Source organism: Varanus komodoensis, unplaced genomic scaffold (genome assembly GCF_004798865.1).
Source record: "Varanus komodoensis strain SLA01 unplaced genomic scaffold, ASM479886v1 scaffold53, whole genome shotgun sequence".
NCBI classification, from domain to species: Eukaryota; Metazoa; Chordata; class Lepidosauria; order Squamata; family Varanidae; genus Varanus; species Varanus komodoensis.
In genome coordinates, this window is record NW_025336126.1 from 2,076,345 (window position 1) to 2,094,984 (window position 18,640).

Here is an 18,640-nt window from a genome sequence, read left to right on the forward strand (position 1 = left end):
CAGGCACACAGACATTCGCTCTATAAGACGCACAGACATTTCCCCTTACTTTTGAGGGGGAAAAAAGTGCGTCTTATAGCGTGAAAAATACGGTAGGTCCCATTCATGTAGTTCCCAAACATTATTTTTATTTCACATTGCATTATATTATATCTATTATTTTGCATTTCTATACCACCCAAAGCCAAGCTTTCCAGGAGATTCACAAATCACCCATCCAGGTTTCAACCAGGCCCAATCCTGCTTAGCTTCCAAGAATAGGGAGGCTCAGGCACTTCAGGCTACACAGAAACACACGCTCCCGTCCCACTTCTGCACAGTGGGATTCAGAAGAGCGGTGGCACAGTGAGGGCTCTGCTGCGCCTTTTCTGCCTCTCTATCAATCTGGCGTAGGAAGCTTTCTGATCTTGCTCCAAGATGCCAACGTGCCCAGCCCTGCATCACTCTCGCAGCACAACACCCTTTAGATGAGTCAACCAAGCTCCATAACCTTAGGGGAAATCCTTGAACTGTGACAACGCTGGGGACAACTGGGACAACAGTTCTGTGCAATCCAGGTAAGTGGGGGAACAGTGCACAGTGTGTGTGTGTGTGTGTGTGTGCGCGCGTGATGGAGGAGAGCAACCTTGCCAGAGCCTCAGACAAGAAGGATAAAAAGAGAACGGCTGCCTTTGGTCCTGCTGCTTAGCTCCGTGGCTCTTCTGAAGAAGCAGCGGAACGAGAAATCAGTCAGGTGCGTGCCTCTGGGAAGCGGGAGAGGACTGACGGTGCAAAAGGAGCTTCAGGGCTGATGGGAACATCACTGGCATAGAGATGGGTCAGCCCTTTGCACCTGCTGCCAAAATCAGGGTACGTGAGCGGAAAGGACATGTGTGAACTGGCTCAGGAGAACTAGCGACTGCTGCCAGCACTGGTGCTAATTCTACCCCGTCCTTCTGCTCCTTCTTTGAGGAGGCAGCCAGAGGAGTGTTTTGGGCTGGAGGAGGGACAAGGAAAGGGGGAGAGGGCAAGAAAGGGGTAGTGTGTGGGTGGAAGATGAGGGAGAAAGGGAAATTAAATAGGAAATTGTGAAGGAGAAGAAAAGGCTGTGGGTGGGGGAGTGAGGCTTGGGGAGGAGAGCAGAGAGAACAGAATGGAAAGAAAAGGAAAGATGAAATGAGAAAGTAAGACAGGAGAAACCATGGGAAAAGTTAGGGAGAGAGGAAAAAAGAGTGGGTTGAATAGAGGGATCACAGAGCCACTTAGTGCATTAATACCCTGTGACTAGACTGAACAGAGGAGGTGGAAAAAGCTGGAAGGATATTTGGACGATTGTGTTGCCATCTTAAATGAACCACCAGGGCCTGCTTTGCACCCAGCCACCCATTCCTGCTGTTCCCAGAAGAGCAGAAGTTGGGGGGGGGGACCCTATTATCATATTTGATGGCGCTTGAGCACACCTTATTCCAGAGCATCCATTGTTCTAGTGCTTGGTGCGCTGTCCCGGAGACCTTGGTTTCCTGCTCCAGGCAACAGAGAGGAAGAGCTACTTTGGTGAAAGCCCTGTGTTTCACTTGCGCACACACCTCTTTTAACTGTCTGGCTCTTAAGGCTACGAGGATTGAGGAGAGCCATCGATCCAGGTGACTGCCTGGCTCTCCCAGTTAAACAATCTTCTTTCTCAAGCAAGTCCATTTGGGGAATGTTACTGAGTGCTATGCTTGGGATTTGCAAAGACAAAACAGAGCTCTGTGTTTATTTTGATTACTGTAAGTTAGCTCCTAATTTCTCCGGGGAGTTGGCATCATGTAGGGGACCAGGTTGCCTGGTTGCTTGAGATGCGCGACTGTTTATAATTGGAAGAAGTCATTGGCTTTGTGTTGAGAAACTGGCCCTCTTCCCAAGAGAAACTTTCTGTAAATCCCCAAATCCATAAGGAGAGAAAAAGACCTTCTGATAAGGGTATATACACGGATCAGTTGTTCTGTAACAGTCATAATTTAATTCCTGATTTGCTTATACCAAGATTTACCCATAATATTTAAGGGTGAGTTATACTTAGACCTTTTTCAGTTGCTGAAATCAAGATACATTAAGTCAGAGGGTCCTATGGTCCCTAGACATGTCTGATTCCCATCTCCAAGGCTAGAGATGGTACTCCAAGCTCGAAGCTGAGAACTGGGGCTCCAACCCCACCTGCAACAACTGGCAAGGAAGGAACTGCAACCTTGGAGAGGAGGAAAGAGGAAGGTTTTACTGGGCATAGAGGGGATGGGACTGAATAAGCAGGACATAAAATATCCTGACACATCTTCTGTTTTCCTCCCCCTCCGATGGCAACTCCCTTATCTAGCAAACATGCACCATGGGAGAACAAGGTGAATCTCACCTCCACTGTTTCTCACACAACTTGCAAAGAATACATATTAGCTTCTGAGTTCAGGGGCTTAGGCTAATCACCATAGGACTAGGTTAATAGTCTAGATTCAACCCATTCTATTAGGGTTTCTGAGCCTTTTGGGGGTCACTGGGGACATTTAAAATATTGAAATAATGTGGGAGCACTCACAAAACGGCTGCAACAATGACTGGCTTGGTTGGTGATACTACTTGCTTGCCTAAGTGAACCAAATAAATATGATGCCAGAAGGTAGGCCTTCCTTTGCCGAACTTCCAGTTGAAAAATAAATGAGTTATTTTAAAAGGTTAAAGCAATCAGAGAGGCTGGCTGGCACCCAGAAAGATGACTACAGGCATGACCATTTTGGAAATGCTGGGCACTTGGTGTTCTACTTCTGGGTAGCTCAGAGCGCTCATTCCCTTGGGCTTCTTCCTATAGGTCTCCGTTTCCATGGTGGATTATTCCCTAAAGAACGTCAATATTCTATTTCAGTAATATCCTTATTCACTGGCTTGGGGAATGACTTCCAGGCAGTCCATTTTAAGTCTAGTTCAAGTAATAAGGAGTTGCACATCCTTATCAAATGTATCAAATTAAAACAGGACCATCCCTCTTCCTTCCATCCAAAGAAGTAAAACTATACAAATGACTTGCCTTTGAGGGTCTCCCCCTCTCTCCTTCTGGGCGAGGGACTGCCTGGAATGGAAGACGGCACCTTCACAGCCACGGATTCTTACCAGACCAGTACCCAGGCCGGCCTGTGCCAGAACGGTCCTGAATATTCAGGCCATGCCTTGTCCTGTCATCCAAACCCAGGGACGGTGAGGTTTGTGAGGGCTGAACAATCCTCGCAAGACCACGCTTAAGGCACAACGCATGGGCACCGGGTCCAAGCAGCACAACTAGACACGGCCTGAAAATTCAGAATGGCTGCCTGCCCACCTCAGAACCCATAAGCCACAGCGGACTGTTAAATGGTGTGAACTGGCAGGTGCACTGTGGCCTCCCTTCACGAGCAGTCTCTCTGCAGCATCGCTGAATGATCTACTCACACTAGATGAGGTGACCCAGAAAAATTGCTAATAGGATGCAGGCTGGAAGAATGCAAGGCCAGGGCGGTGAGTCATGTAAAGCTGGCTGCCTGTTGAACTCCGGCATTTGAGCTCTAGTGGTGTTGCTGGTGGACAGCCCTCCCCAGCTCGCTGCCCTCCAGCTGTTCTGACTCAAACTCTCCTAAGTGTAGCCAGCATGGCCAGGTCAGAGATGCAAGGAGTCATAGTCTAAAAGCTCAGGAGGGCACCTGGGGAAACCTGGGTTAGGGTGTTAGGCAAGGGCCAGGGAGATCCAGGTTCAAAGCTGTTCTCAGCCATGACGCCAACCTACCTCACAGGGTTGTTGTGTGGATGCAAGCATGTGACCACACAGGTGTTCTCCCCCGAATGGGACAAAAACTCAACAGAAGTTTATTTATGTCAAGTATGTTCATCCCACATTTCAACTTTCCAAAATGGCTCACAACAATTGAAATGGGAGAGAGAAAGAGGGGCCATGCCATGCCATCAGTCCCAGAAACTGAAAAACCAAGGCAGGCAAGGAAAGGCGAGTGAAGGGGAGAAAATGGGAGCGGAATCAAGATCAGAACAAGATGGTGAGGTATAAGCAGGAGTTCAAGTGTCCCTTGGGTCAGGCTGACCTTCCCCTGCTGGTGTTCTTGCCATGAATAGTGGTGAGGGTTTCCTTTCCTTGAGGGACACGCTTCTATGGTCCAGGGCAGTTGGCACTGAGTGCTCTTTTGGACCAGGAAGGGGGACACGAGCTCCCTGCATGCAGCTTTGCCAGCGGAGGGATGGATCCAGCTTGATCTCAGACTAGATGGCCCGGGAGGCCCCTTCTGACTCGCTCTGTTTCTGTTTCTCTCCTTCACCTTCTTGTTATTCCTGCGGGCAAAGTCCCCCATGACCCTAGGTTGCAGGCTGACCACAACAGCCGGAATCTGCTTCCCTTCCACCCTTCAGTCCCTGGGACAGCATAAAATCCCCTTTCTCTGCAGATGATTTGTTTATTTGGATTAGCAGCATTTCCTTTTCATGTAATACATAAAACAAATTCCTTCTTGCTTATGCAGCTAGGATTGCTTTCCTGGGATAATGCTTGCACAATAACTGACCGGCATGGGAAAAAAACCCACTCTCCCTGTTGGGGCTTCTGCCGCAAGGCTGCTGGATTAGTAAGGCTCAAAGCTTTCAGCTGAGCTTGGAGCTGCGCCTGTAACAGCAGCCAAGTACAGGAGATGTTAGCGGGTGAAGGATGGGGATTAATCTTCCTCCGGATCAGCTTGCCATGGATGTTTCCACACTGAGTCGCTGCTGAAACAGCAAAGGTGCAGGAATGCAGCCTTCTGGTCACTGGGCGATGCTTGATGTGATCTGGCTGAGCACTGAAGTCAAGGTGGTGCTCTTTGAAGTAGCAACCTCCCACACATTACCAGTGAAGGAAGATCCCTGCTCACCAAGAGGTGCCCTCATTTCCCATTTTTATTTATTTATTTATGGATTTATATCCTGCCTTTTTCCTTCAAGGGGCTCAAGGCAGCTTACATCATTCTCCTCCTCCATCTTATCCCCACAACAACAACCCTTTGAGGTAGGTTGGGCTGAGAGTCTGTGACTGGCCCAAAGTCACCCAGTTGGCACCATGGCTGAGCGGGGACTCGAACCCAGATCCTCTGAGTCCCAGTCCCACACTCTTAAACACTACGCCACACTGGCTCTCCCATGTCAGGAAGGGTTGGTTAGACTAAGGGCTCTCCTACTCAAGGTATTTGTGATCCCTCACAAGTGAAGTTTGTGGGTCCTTTACACAGCATCTTCATCCTCCCAGGGGCTTGGCTGTGTTTTTCAGCCATTTTTGTACATTTTTTTTAGAGAAGATAATACAGTATTTCCCCAGATAACCCTATGGCTTGCTGCAGAAGCCTTGTGCGAAGTCTAAACTCACCCTATCCCATGGTGCCCCCTTGTCCTGTGTAATGGAACAGACAGAAACTTAGAAAGAGACAGGGAAAAAAAAATCTGTGAAAAATGAGCCTTCTTCCTGCTGCAAAGAAAATGGAAAAGCAGCAGCCTCGGCAAACTATTGGGTTATAGTCCTCATGTAAAAAAGCCCCAAATGAATGCTGACTTCTATAATCCTCTATATTGGGTGAGTACAGACATCTCCAGCCTTGAAGATGCTCCACCCTCAAAGGCAGCATCTGAGAGTCATTTTGAATAAATGAAATCCACCCTAATTACCATGTTAACGACTCTGGTTGTGGGTGCAGGTTGGGTGCTCCCGAGCAGGTGCCCATAAGCAGGTGCTGGGTCACCCCTGAGGCTAAAGGGGAGGGTGGGGTGAGCAGGGGAAGGGGAGCTGGTAGGACCTCCGAACTAAGTCAGATCAGACGCTGCTGTGCTGGGCTGCCTCTCCAAGCGATGGCTCCTTTGGACTCACAGACCCATGAATTTACATCCACCACCTCCAAGCTGGTACCCTCCAGATGCGTTGGAGTGCAGCTCCCGGCACCCGCCCGTCAGACCTGTAGCTTGGGGAGGCTGATTTAATTCATCACGGCGTCCAGGCACGGCATCCCAGCTGCCTTGCTGCTCAGGCCGTGGTACACGGTGAAGCTGAGCGCTATGGCAGCGTGTTGCTTATGATGCCAGTGGGAGGAGAGGCCCGGTCAGGTCCAACTGGCGTGGCTGGTTTCTTGGTGGTATTTATTCCTTGCGTTTCCAGTACCGCCCCAGTGTGCCAGTTCTGGCTGCGAGGGATGAGGAGGACTTCCCTCCAGCAGAATCAGGCTTTTATTACAGGGTGGAAAGGGAAAAGAGCCACACCGCGCGTGACTTTGGAAGACGTACCACGCCTTGCACCTCGCCAACGCTCAACAACTCCTAGACTTGCCAGATGATTTTCTATCCACCTTTCAGCCAATGAAGTTGGTCAGCGCCAGGGTTGGGAAGAGGCACAGAGTGAGTACTTTTCCATGTGACACATAATGAATGTGTAGAATCCTGTGCAGGATCCTAGCTTAAGGTGTAATCTTGCACATGTTTACACAGAAGTGGCCGGGCGTGATGGGAACAGAATAAACCTGCATAGAGTTGTGCCTTCAGGTGTTTCTTGTTCAAAGAAGTGGACAATTTCTTGGAGATCATTCAAGTGGTTGTCAGCTACAATGGAGCCTCCATGTTTAGCAGCAGTGTATCTTGAAATACTATAGGCTGAGGCGAATGACAGGAGCGTGCTGCTGTCTTTTTGCTTCTGCACTGGCATGCTGAACCTCTTTTAGAGTGAGAACCACATTCAGTCTCTCAGAGGTTTCCCCAGGGCTGCAGAGGAGGGGCCGGTCAAACGCAGTGGGGCCGAAGCACCAACATTCTGCTTGCTTAAAGTGATCCGTGGCAGTGACTGTGCCTCTGTTGGAGGTCAAACATGGGAAAGACCTCAACAGAGGCCCTCAAGTTGGTGGGGTGTAGCATTCTGTTGGACAGGGGTTTTGTAGTGTTCCCAAGCACAGGGCTGAAAGGCAAAAGGGTTGAAGCCAAAATTCCTGCATTCTTAGCTGAAAGCTTTCACTCTCAGTAACTAAGCCTGAGGGAGAAGCTTTTCAACCTTTTGATAGGGGTGGTGGTGGGGAACACAACAGCTGAGAAGCCACAAAACCGGGGGGGGGGGGGGGGAACCAGCTGCAACAAGAGAAGACGCTGTCTTGAGATTTTTTGAAAAATAACATGATGGTATAGAAAAGAATTAGATAAACAAATAACCAACAAATAAGAGGACAGGGTCTTTGGAGGGACCACAGAGGAGGCTGGATTTACCCTCTGGCCCTGAGATTCTTTGGAACATCACCATGCAGAACTTAATGGGAATTTGCTCCAACCCTCCTCTGTTGTTTTTGTGAAGACTGAAAAAGACATGCAGTGCCTCAGCTGAAAAGCTGAACAAGGTTCCCGCTGGTTGTGGCTGTGAGTGGGTGGAACCTAAACAAGCCTCGTAATTTTTGTGTTCCCTTGTCCAGAAGCATCAGATGGTCTGAAACAGGGCAGTGAGATCATTAACAGGTAGGTTAGGTTGAGGGATGCAATAACCCATTTAAGGCCACCTAGAGAATGTAGGGCTTCATTCCCCTTTGACATGGTATTTGGGAGGTGTGAGCACTTGCTTTTGTGATCATAGGACTTCATCACCTGCACTGGCTTCCAGTCCGTTTCCATGTCCGATTGAAAGTGCCCGTAATCCCTTTAACACCCTCAGCAGCTTAAGGCAAGGATCATAAGGTTAGAATGTGAAGGACTGTTGCCTCACATATATACTTGCGTAAACCCTGCCATAATCTTCAGTCAGGTACCGCTGCCAAATGATGTGAAGCAGGTCACTCCTAGAGGGAGGGACTTTGGCACCCCAGTGGCACCCCAGTGGTGCCTTTCCCATAGAGGTCCACCGGGTGTTGTGGCGCGATCGAATGAGACCACTGGACAAGAAGTATGGAGAGTTGAAGGGTCCTTTATTATACCTGCGCAGGGACCAACACTCGGGGGGAGTGCGGTCCCTGGTATTGGGATGGTACAGTTTTCATACATTTTCTACCCGGATGTTCTTGGCGCTAACCGTTACTTTGTGCGCCTGTGGGAAAAGTACCACGTTTCATATTAAGCGAGCGTGAAGTACAGAAGCTCAAGTTTGCGGTTAACACTGCTTTTGCAAGCCCATTGTTGCCTAGCAAGCGTAAGCGTTCCTTGCTGCGTGTGGCGCGTTCAGCCGTTCAGCGTTGCATATCAGGGCGCCCCCTGCTACCCGTGGCCACTCCCTGTCATTGTGCCAGCCCCTCCCGTTATTGTGTTCAACGAACCGAACCGGGCCCACCTTTCATGTTCAGGTCACAGCACCGGGCATCTCCATTGTGGTCCTTTTTATTGCTCCAGGTCTCTTTAGTCATCCAGTTCCGAAAACTGTGTTGGTATTCTTTTGATCTCTTGCATAGCCTGCCAGCTTTTTAGCTTTTACTTTAGCTTTAATTTGGTTTTCTTTGACCATCTTAGCCTCTTTTAGTTTTGATGCTCTGCTTTATATGCAATGGCTTTAAGCATTATTTTATGAATCACTCAGATGGCTTCAGCAATTAAGTGGTATCGAAATGAAACGGAATGCATTAAAAATGCAGGAAGTGAGCCAGTATGTTAAGAAAGATAAGGGTGAAAACCAGACAGATCTGGGTCCAAATGCCCACTTACCTGTTCTAAGAGTCCATTTCTATAGCACATTCGTCTTCTACCACCAGCATGCCTGATATTTCATAAATCTTTTCTCCCTTTTAGAAGAGCCGTCTGCGTCCCCCTGCTGCAGAAGACATTTATTTGGGTTCAGCCATTCAACAACTTTTGCCACCAATTCACAGCCTTCCTATTATCTGCCGGTTCCAGAATGTTTAAGGAATATTTCCAGTACAAAGGAATCAGCTTTCCTCAAATCATCTACTCAGAAAAAGTGCTGCAGATGGTAGAAAACAATTTCCAAGTTCGAGATGATGACATTTTCAACGTCACCTACCAGAAATCAGGTACTCTCAGAGATGACTGGGGTAGGAGAGTCACCTGCGTCTGTGCTGGCAGCACAATCCTATCCATGTCTACTCAGAAGTAAGGTCCACCAAGTTCAGTGAGCTTTACTCCTAGGTAAACAATCTCTTGATTTAAAACAAGAGCCACCAAACATTCTTAAAACCTGAAAATGGTATTACAAGATCAAGTGACAAAAGCAGTCAGAATATTTAAAATCTATTAAAACCAAAAGAATTCCATTTCAGACAAGCTTTCAGGGCCTGCATTCCAGCAATGGGTGGAGCTCCAGTCTAAATTGGTAGGGTCAGCATTCCCAAACTATCAGTGTGTATTTGCATAACACATTTCCTACCAGCAGTTAAGCCTTAAGAAAGGCATTTCAACCTCTGAAGAAGAGAAAAATGCACAGAGGCCAAGAAGCCAGCAGTGATGGGGAGAAATGTGGTGGAGTCAGGAAAACATTTCTTTTTGGGAACATCAGAGAACAAGACTGGGACCCCAAGAGTTTAGATCTGGCTGTTTGGCCCAAGTTCTGGCCCTTCTGTTTTAAAATGCTGGCATTGTTTCATACCATAGAAGGGACGGGAACGAGAGTGAGACGGGTAGTTAGAAAAGCAAAGAGCATATAAAAGGCTCTGTGGGGAGTGTGGAGAGAGGGAACATTGTCTCTCTGGCTCCCGTATTACTGAAAGCACTCAAATGAATGGACCACATTGAGACATTAGAAGACAGATGTGTCACAGCTGATTCCCTAAGATGTGATACTGCTCACCAGTTTATTTAGACAAATCCAGAGGGGCCAGATGTGTCCATGTCCTTCCTGGATCAACAGAACCTCCATATTCAGCAGCTGATCTCCAACCACCCCATTTTGGTTGACCAGAGAAGTAAGGCTGTTGCCCACATGGTGGCCCCTGCGAAGCTTCCATGGGATGCAGGGATGGCCCTGGGCAGGAGGGGCCATTAGTCAGAGGGCTGTTTTTACATTCCTGTGGGGATAGAAGCTGCACATCTGGAACCTCTGTCCCTTTGGACCTGATGATTAAAAGTGCCCTGAGCTGAACTGGGCAATCGCGGCTACGCTGCAGCTGCTGTTGTGCGACTAAAGGAGGATGTTGAAAAATGATCCTAGTGGCTGTATTGTGACAGATCTCCTGAACTGGCCAGCTGGAACATCTGATCTGACTTCCCTAAATTTTAATAGGGTTAAAATAGTTATGGTGCAATAGATATTTGTAGTTTGAAGATTTGTGGTGCAGCCCCCTTGCTGAAGCTAAGCAGGTTGAGATCTAGTCAGTGTTTCGATGGGAGCCTATCTCTGAGCTTAGAAGGTTGGGATGACTAAGAGAATCATCATGTGTGCGCAAATTGAAGCCCAGGTTTAACAAATTAAACCCTGCTTTCTGGAGTTGGCTTGGGGGCTCCTTCTTGGGGTGAGTGTGGATGTTGGAGGTCTTAAGTCTCATCTTCTTAGGGACCGTGTGGATGTTGGAGGTCTTAAGTCTCATCTTCTTAGGGACCGTGTGGATGTTGGAGATCTTAAGTCTCATCTGTAGCAACGGTGACCCTGGCTGGTGCAGAACAGTGCCCAACTGGGACCGGGCCCCGTGGTTTGAGACGGTGGTAGGATACAGAACGGCTCTAACCAACAAGTCACCGCGCATTATTAGCTCCCACCTGCCAGCACAGCTTTTTGCAAAGTCCTTCTTCAAATCCAAAGCCAAGGTAAGGGAAGACTCTCTGTCAAGATACCCACCTCCCACCGTTTTGGTATCCCTTTCATCGCTGTTCCTGCTAACGGCAAACTCAAGCAGTGGAGTGCTGTTGGCACTGGAATCTCAACAAGCAAACTGAATAATAGCTGCCTGCTCTGGTGAATCCCAAGGGATGCAGAAATACAGTTTTTAAAAATACAAACAAGGAAGGAAATAAAAACAGAGCCTAGCGTGGACTGAGAATGCTCAGTAACTTCTGGGAGCCGGGAAATGATAAGTGTCAGTTGCAAAAGAATGAAGGAAAAGGGAGCGTGAGTTGGTTGGATCAAGCCCTTACAGCTCGGTGTGTCCCATGGCTGGCTGGCTGGAGCAAGGGACCAGCACCAAGGGTAGGCATGGTTGGGCAAATGTCAAGGGCCTGTGCCTCAGCAGGGGCCCAAGGGCAAGAGCCTCTTGGAGCGGCTTCTCCTCGTCAGGGCAACCTGCTGGCCCACCCACCTCTCACTTTGGCCCAGGCTATTGCAGTAGCGAGAACGAGCAGCGTGTGCAGTACGTGCCATGACGCTTTGCCTGTAAAGAGAGTGAACAGGACCTGGTGAGCAAGACGGCAGACAGAACGAGCACCTGCTGACAAGGGTGTGAGGAGGGAGATCTCCTGAGGAAGGGCCCACCGCCTTGCCCTCCAAAATGCAGGGCCAGCACTTGCTGGAACACTGGGCAGAAGCACTTTTGTTAGAGCATGAGGACCCACTGCAACACTTCGTTGCAGCTACCTCTGGTCCAAGGCCCGCTTTCAGCCCGTAGTTCTGTTCTTTGCTGCAGCCCTTCGCTCTAATTTCAGCGAGGATTCAAGCCATGGTGAGATCCGTTTCAAATGGCTTGGCTCCATCCTGTAAACCAAGGAAAGGGCTGCATGGTCAGATTCTGACACTGGACAGCAAATATTGTAGAACTGTGGGATTAAAAGGTATTTTTCCCTGCCCGCGGTCAGTGACAGCCATGGAGGAGGAGGCAGAGATGTTAGCCATTTTCACTGATGCCTGTTCATCTGTGTCATCCACCTACCGTTTTCATACAACTGGGCCGTGTTTCTATTTTCTGATATTGCACTTTATTTCCCACGCCTGACAATGCCTCCTCCACCTTCTGTCAACAGATCATCTACACAGTTAGAAACCCCAAGGATGTTTTAGTCTCCCTCTATCACTTTGCCTCAATGTTTCGCCCCTATAAAGACCCTGGCACCTTGGATCAATTTCTCGAGGGCTTCCTAAAAGGAGATGGTGAGTGAACGGGTGTGAACTGGTAATGCTTTTCTCCCTTCCTGAGGTTTAGAGCAGGGCTTGGGAATATGTGACCCTCCAGAAGCTTAAGGACTGCAGCTCCCATTAGCCAAACCCAGCACAGACAAAGCTGGGGGGCAAGGGGGATGGGTTGCACCCTACTAATATTTGGAAAGCCACACATTTCCCACTCCTGGTGTATAGGGTCACCCTTTCTCCTTCCCTTTCTGTGCCCCTGGACATATTCCAGGTATTAATGTCCTTGCTTGTGGTTGCAGTGCCTTTTGGATCTTGGTTTGACCATGTTAAAGGCTGGATGAACTTGAAGGACAAGGAAAACTTCTTCTTCATCACATACGAGGAGCTGCAACAGGTCGTTACTATGTTATTTTGCTCATAAATACAGCTTTGCATTTTGCAAGCAGACGTTCCTCCATTGGGAGCGGAATGTGCCTTCCCTTCGCTCAGATAGCCACAGCCTGAAGGTCACTGACAGCGGGGGAAAACTATTCCCACACCGTTCTCTCTATGGCACGCAGGACGGGTGGCTGTCTTGGCCAGGTACTCTTGGCTGGGACAAACCTCTTGCTCCAAAGGTTCAAAAGTGCAAAAGGAAACATCCCCGTCTTGTATTTCTGGTGAACGGAAGTTGGCTTCCTCCAAGTTAGACTGCTGGCTGAGGTCAAGAGGCAGTTATCCCTTCTGAAAACTCATGACATTTTAAAAAGTCCAGTTTTAAGATTTTACTAGGCTTGACTACATGTAAACATGGATCATCTTTCTCTTTGTATTTCTGTGACTGAGAGAGAATTCGTGCCTGAAGTCCAGAAGTCTTTCTTTACACAATTTCCAAGGGGGTAGAGTTGCTAGTCTGTTGTAGCAAAATCAACAAAGGAGCTTTTGGGGCCTTAAAGACTTATCTGGCATAAGCTTCCTGGACACAATCTGTTCCCTTTGATGTATCTCTCCTCAACCCATTGCATTTTGAGGCTACCGGGTTCACAGAAGTCTAGACTAGAGAAAAATGTGCTAGTCTAAATGTGCCAAACGAACCTTTGTTGTTTTGATATGTGGAGCAATGACTAACAATGGCCATTATCCTTTTCAGTGGAGCCTTCACAATTCTTGTAAGGGTAATTAAGCTGAAAGAAATGGGGCAGAGAGGGAGGAGTACTCAGACCATTCCAGTTGGGAATGGATAGCCATCAAGTGGATGAGCGGACGCTTTAAGCTCAGGATGGCTTATAAGCTATTCCAGGTTTAAACTGAGTCTGTCTCTCCATGTATCCAAAAACAGTCAGCACAGAATGTCCTGCGTTCTCTCCTCTCCCTCGTCCTCCTTTGAGTATGCCAGAATTACTTGGAAATGGGAGGAAGCTGATGTTTATTGTAAGCTGTCCTGAGATGCTATGCATAAGGGAAGGCATATAAAAGTTTTAAATAAATGAATTTAGAACAATACATATTGAACTCTGTTTCAGACCAAATGAGGTGCCAGGGCCAAGTTGTTGAAAATTATAAGGAAAGATTCAGGAAATAGTGTTTGCACCCCTCTTCAAACAACAATCCCCAAAGCTTCAGATGGGCATCTTTTGTTTTGGAAGGGCCAAGAGAGCTTAATGTGATGTGAAACATTTCCAGTTGCCTGTGGAACGGTTTGTCTTTCAAGCTGCCCTGCCTTTTTGCGCTCCCTTTCCCTAGGACTTACGGGGAAGTGTTGTCCGCATTAGCCAGTTCCTGGGCAAGGACTTGGACGACGCAGCCATAGACGCCGTGGTGGCCAATGCCTCCTTCGAGGCCATGAAGAGCAATAAGATGTCTAACTTCTCCCTCTCGCCGCGCTTCCTCATGAACCAGAAGAAGAGCGCTTTCCTCCGCAAAGGTGACCGGAGGGCCGGGGTGCGGGGCAAGCAGCCTGCTCTCAGGGTGTGCCTAAGTTGGGGACAACAGCCACTTCGTGCCACCCACAGCCGAGCACCTCAAGGCCGCAACATCCCCCAGAAAGCTCCCTTGCCGGAAAGCCCAGGGGCCGCGTCTTGGCCTGGCAGGCAGGCTCCATGGGGATTTCTTCCCTCTTCCGGGTTCCCATGGCAGCTTACTGGGATCGCTCCAATATGCATCACCATCTCTTGGTTGTTGGAAATCAGCAGAGTCCCCCTCTGCTGTTTCTGGGTGACTGCCTTCCTGAACCCAGTGCCCTCCAGCTGTGCTGGACTGCAGCTTCCATCATCCCCAGCCAAAGGTCTGAATTGCTGGGGGATGTTGGGAGCTGGCATTGTAACACATCTAGAAGATGCCCTGTTGAGGGAACCCATTCTGTTCTTTACACATTTCAGGGGCACATGTCTTGCCTTCGATCGAGTGAGTCGGGGGGCTTACAATGGATTGTAATAACCACGCAACCCAGCCTCCCTTCAGGCTGGGCCAATGGAGCGGGGCAAAGGGTGCGTCCCTTCAGCTCTGCCATTTGTCTGGATGAATAGCCCATGGGTGTGCTCTGCTCCGTACGAAGCCGGCTCTTCCTGCGCTCTGGTTTTCCATAGAAGCACGCACACAATTCTGGCCCAGGAGCACGTGTGGCTTGCCGCACAGGTCTCCTCTTTCCTTTGCGCCACCCCCTTCCCCCAGCTTCCTGGTGTGTGTAGATAAAACGCTGCCCAGAGCGAACAGGATTCCACCCTACAGAGGCCAGCAGTAAGAGGCGTGCCCCACACATCAAAACCTTCTGTACAAAACGAGGTGGGGCTGGCAATGGTTCCCCAGATGCATTTGCTCCACTCGGAAAGATGAAAGAGCAGTCGAGAAGCCTGAAATCAGCTCTGGAAGCAAGCCTGCTTGTCGCTCATCAACTTGCCTCTGTGTCGTGTGAGCGAACTTTTCAAGAGTGCTTTGTATGAGAAGCAGTACAAAGGCTCTGTTTCCTCCTGCACTCCTCACACACATGCAGGCCTCGTGCTTGTGTGAATGCATGCGCTCTCTGCAAGGTGGTGGGGGCCAACCCTCGCGTGGGATGAGAGTGAGGCGTCTCTCGAGGCAGCAGATCCCGGGGGGTGGCCGCAAGATGCTGGAGCAGGGACCTGTGGGCTTCCGTGCTGCCTCCCTTCCCCCCAGCCCTAGCCCTGGGCCCTTCATGTGTGAGGGAGGAAGCTGTCCCTTCTTCTGGAGAAAAAGTCAAGTGCCGGTCCGGGGTCTGTTTTGTGTATGAGGGGAGCACCATTTTGTCCCTTGCTTCAGGCAGCAAAAGGCTTACAGGAATCCGAGGACTGTTTCCCCATTGTATTAAGGGGCTGATTGGACAGACTGAAAAGGGGATTAGGCACATCGGTCTAAGCAGGCTAGCTGTGGTTCCGGGTCATGATGGCTCTGTATTACCTCCAGGATCAGAGGCACGAAGCCCATTTATCCCAGTTGCTGGGGCACCTGGGCAGGAGGGTGCCATCGCAGCCACATTTTGCTCGTGGTGTGCCACGGTCATACGTGGGCACAGAATGGGTCTTGGCCTCATCCAGCACAGCCCTTCTTCTGTTCTTAAGTGGCTGCCAGAGGCCATACATTTGGCCTAGGCCTCTCTGTGTACCAGATCTCCTGTTTGAGGGCGGCAGAAGCACATCCAGAAAGGTGATGTTGCCACAGAGATGCCCTCCATTTCTTGCTGGACCTGTTCTGCCATTCGCAAATTTCTGCTCTAGCCAGTCTCACCTGCCTCTGCCTGATGGGACCTCCAGTCCCATAACATTTGCTGCTTCCTTGGCCATCCTAAGAATCTAAGGACTGCTTTGCAGTATCAGACCAAGAATCCAGCTAATTGGGCCAGTTGATTGGACATTCTTAGGTAGCGGTATCGGCAAAGCCGAGACAGAGGCCCACTTTTTAGCTAATGTGGCTCATATGATTGCTGGATTAATTCAAAATGAATGTGTCTACCCCTTTAGCAATGGCCTGGAAACTTCAGCTGGTGCTGAATGTAGCTGCCAGGGCTGGGTGGTCAAAGCATATGATACTGATTTGGTACCAGCCACCTTGTGTGGTTCTGGGTCCAGCTGCAAAGTGCCAGCATATCCCTTTAAAGCCCTAAGTGACAGGACCAGTTGACTGCCAGGACTGCCTGCATCCATGGGCATCCCTTTAGGCTCTGTTAGTAAGCCCAATTAGGGTGGAAAGCACAAAAGACCAAGGCTTTTCCTCTGGTGCCCCACCTCCTTCCCTGAATGTTTTCCACAGGCCTTAAAGTGCTGAATGTTCCAACACACTTTTAAACGAATAGATGTTCATTTTTATTTCATTTTAACCTTGTTCTTTCAAATCTTTATGCTGACTTTTAGATTGCTGCATTTATATTTTATTGTTTAAAGTGTTACCTTTCAGTCAGAAAGGCTCCTGGAGCGGCTTACATATAAATAGTAATACAAGACAGTCTGTGCCTACAGGCTCACTATCAAAAAAGACGTGACATACAAGGAGCAAGAAATAAGGAAAAGGGAAGGGGGGAATTAGATCTCAAAGCAGGGCTGTTCAATGGCCCTTCTTCCTTCCCACTCAGCTTTCTCAGCATCGTCTGCTGGAATGGCTGCCGGCAGTGACACTCTAATAATATTTGAGGTAAATAAAAAATAGAAGGTGGGCACTGTCGCAGCGCTGGATTCCACATGTTGTTCACAAACTGCTTCAGGAAAAACTTCCTCCATCTCATCTGCCCCATTTCTAATTGGATTTTGTCTTTGTCTTTACTTTCCAGGGATCTCCGGTGACTGGAAGAACCACCTCACCCCTGCGCAGAGTGAACACTTTGACCAGATCTACCAGGAGTGCACACGAGACCTGAGCGTCACATTTCCATGGGACAAAGAATGAAGCCTGCTTTCCCTGCCCATTCCCTCCCTCACTGGACTGATTAATGACTTGGCAGGATACTAATTGTCTAGCACCACACGTCGTAGATTAGTGGGAACATCTGGGGTGGGGCAGGCAGAAGTAGAGTGCACAGATGGGGAGCCGGGGCTCTCGGAAGCAAGTGCGGATGATTCCGGAAGTGACCACACTACGGCTGGAAAGTCGCAGGGTCTCAGGGCATGGTATGAAGGTGTGCGATGGAGCGCCTCGCCGTAGCCATGGCAGGCCAATGCCTGGAGGAGAGGGCGTCGGGTGACCCTGCGTGCGCCGTCTAGGTGGAAGAACAGCGGGATGTTATGGTAAACAAAGCAAACAAATAAATAAATAACCAGTGGTTGAAGAAAGAAAGACACATTGGCAAGGGAGTTGCCAATAGCCTCTCGTGGGGAACGAAGGCCTTGATCCGAGTGCAGGCAGTCCCTAGATTCTGAACGAGTTCCATTCCTGAGAAAACAGAAATTCATCCTTAAGTCAAATTTGTATGTAAGTCAGATCACATATAGCCACCCCTCCACATTAGGTGTCGGGGCACAGGACCCCCATGACAGTGGAAAAAACACAAATACCTCTAAGCCGCCACCTCTTTCCAAATGCCTAAATTCATCAGTGCCTCCTCTTTGCAGCAAGGAAATGCCAGAAGGATTTCCTCCTCTGGAAGGGCAGGGCAGGAAGACTTGCTTTGCAAGCTTCCCTCTCTACCCTTTTGCTTCCTCTCTCTCCATGGTGATGATGATTTCCTGCAATATTTTTTTTTAAATTAACAGGCTTTAAGGCAGTTTGTTCGTAAGTAAGGATTGCTTGTAACTCCGACTTTCGCAGCTCTGGGACTGCCTGTATGCATAACAGCTGCTCACTTGAGATGCTGGGCTAATGCTGATGGGAAAATGTGGGCAAAATCACAGGGGGTGGGACAGGAAGAGTGAGGGGCAAGGTTTGGCTGTCAATATTAAAAGGCAGGCAAGCCAAGGTTGAAGAAAAGTCTCATGTGGCCTCAGAAGAGATGGGAGCTCAGAAGAAGAACAAAAGGGTGAATAAGCCTGGAAGCCTAGGGAAGCAGGGATGGAGGCCAGACCGTTGTCAATAGGAAGCCCACAAACCTCACTAGTCCTCTGTGAGTTTTGCCTCTTCCCCTTCTTTCTCTCCCAGCATGGTGCATCTTTCTGTGCTGACACTTTCTCTCAACCCTTGATAATAATACAACATTCCCTCACCTTCACAATGAAGACCTAATTCAAGAAAGGCTTCCACCAGGGGGCAGTGGAACTTCAATTTCCGCAACATCCCAGCTACTAAATTCAAGCTTCATTCACACTGAAATCTTCCCTTCCTCAGCTAGTTGCCGCTACATGGTAACTTTGCACCTTGTAATTCCTCCTGATGCTCCAGTTTCTCTGGTTCCTGGCTTTTTGCGCTGAAAACGGCTGTTCTCCCAAGGGAGCTGTATTTAGCAAGATCACTCTAAGCATCTATTTTTGTCCTGGAGAACTGAAATCTTGAAGCTGTCCACGCTTCCCTCGCTTTTGCCCTGTTGGTTTGCAGCTACTGCTAGATAGTCTTGTGAAAATTATGTCTGCCTGAATACCGTAATGCCACCAAGCATTATGTGCTGGACTTTAAGGAGCGGGGGGTTCATAGGAAGCTGCTGAATCACCACTTTTTGATCAAACCATCAACATGGAGCTCAACAGAGCCATGTTGCAGTTAAGCCGAGGAAAGCTCAGAAGCCTTTCTTGCCCCATGGAGGCTCATGATGTGGGCAAGTGAAAA

The 18,640-nt window shown here is 49.0% G+C and overlaps 1 protein-coding gene across 1 annotated transcript; it reads left to right on the forward strand.

Moving 5' to 3' along the window:
- The first annotated feature begins 8,848 nt into the window (after window positions 1-8,848).
- SULT2B1 (sulfotransferase family 2B member 1) lies at window positions 8,849-16,834 on the forward strand. The gene is made up of 6 exons (XM_044447959.1): window positions 8,849-8,984; window positions 10,502-10,710; window positions 11,857-11,983; window positions 12,262-12,356; window positions 13,685-13,865; window positions 16,719-16,834. Exons 1-6 carry the CDS (start codon window positions 8,849-8,851, stop codon window positions 16,832-16,834), a joined length of 864 nt encoding a protein of 287 aa, XP_044303894.1.
- Window positions 16,835-18,640: the final 1,806 nt, after the last annotated feature.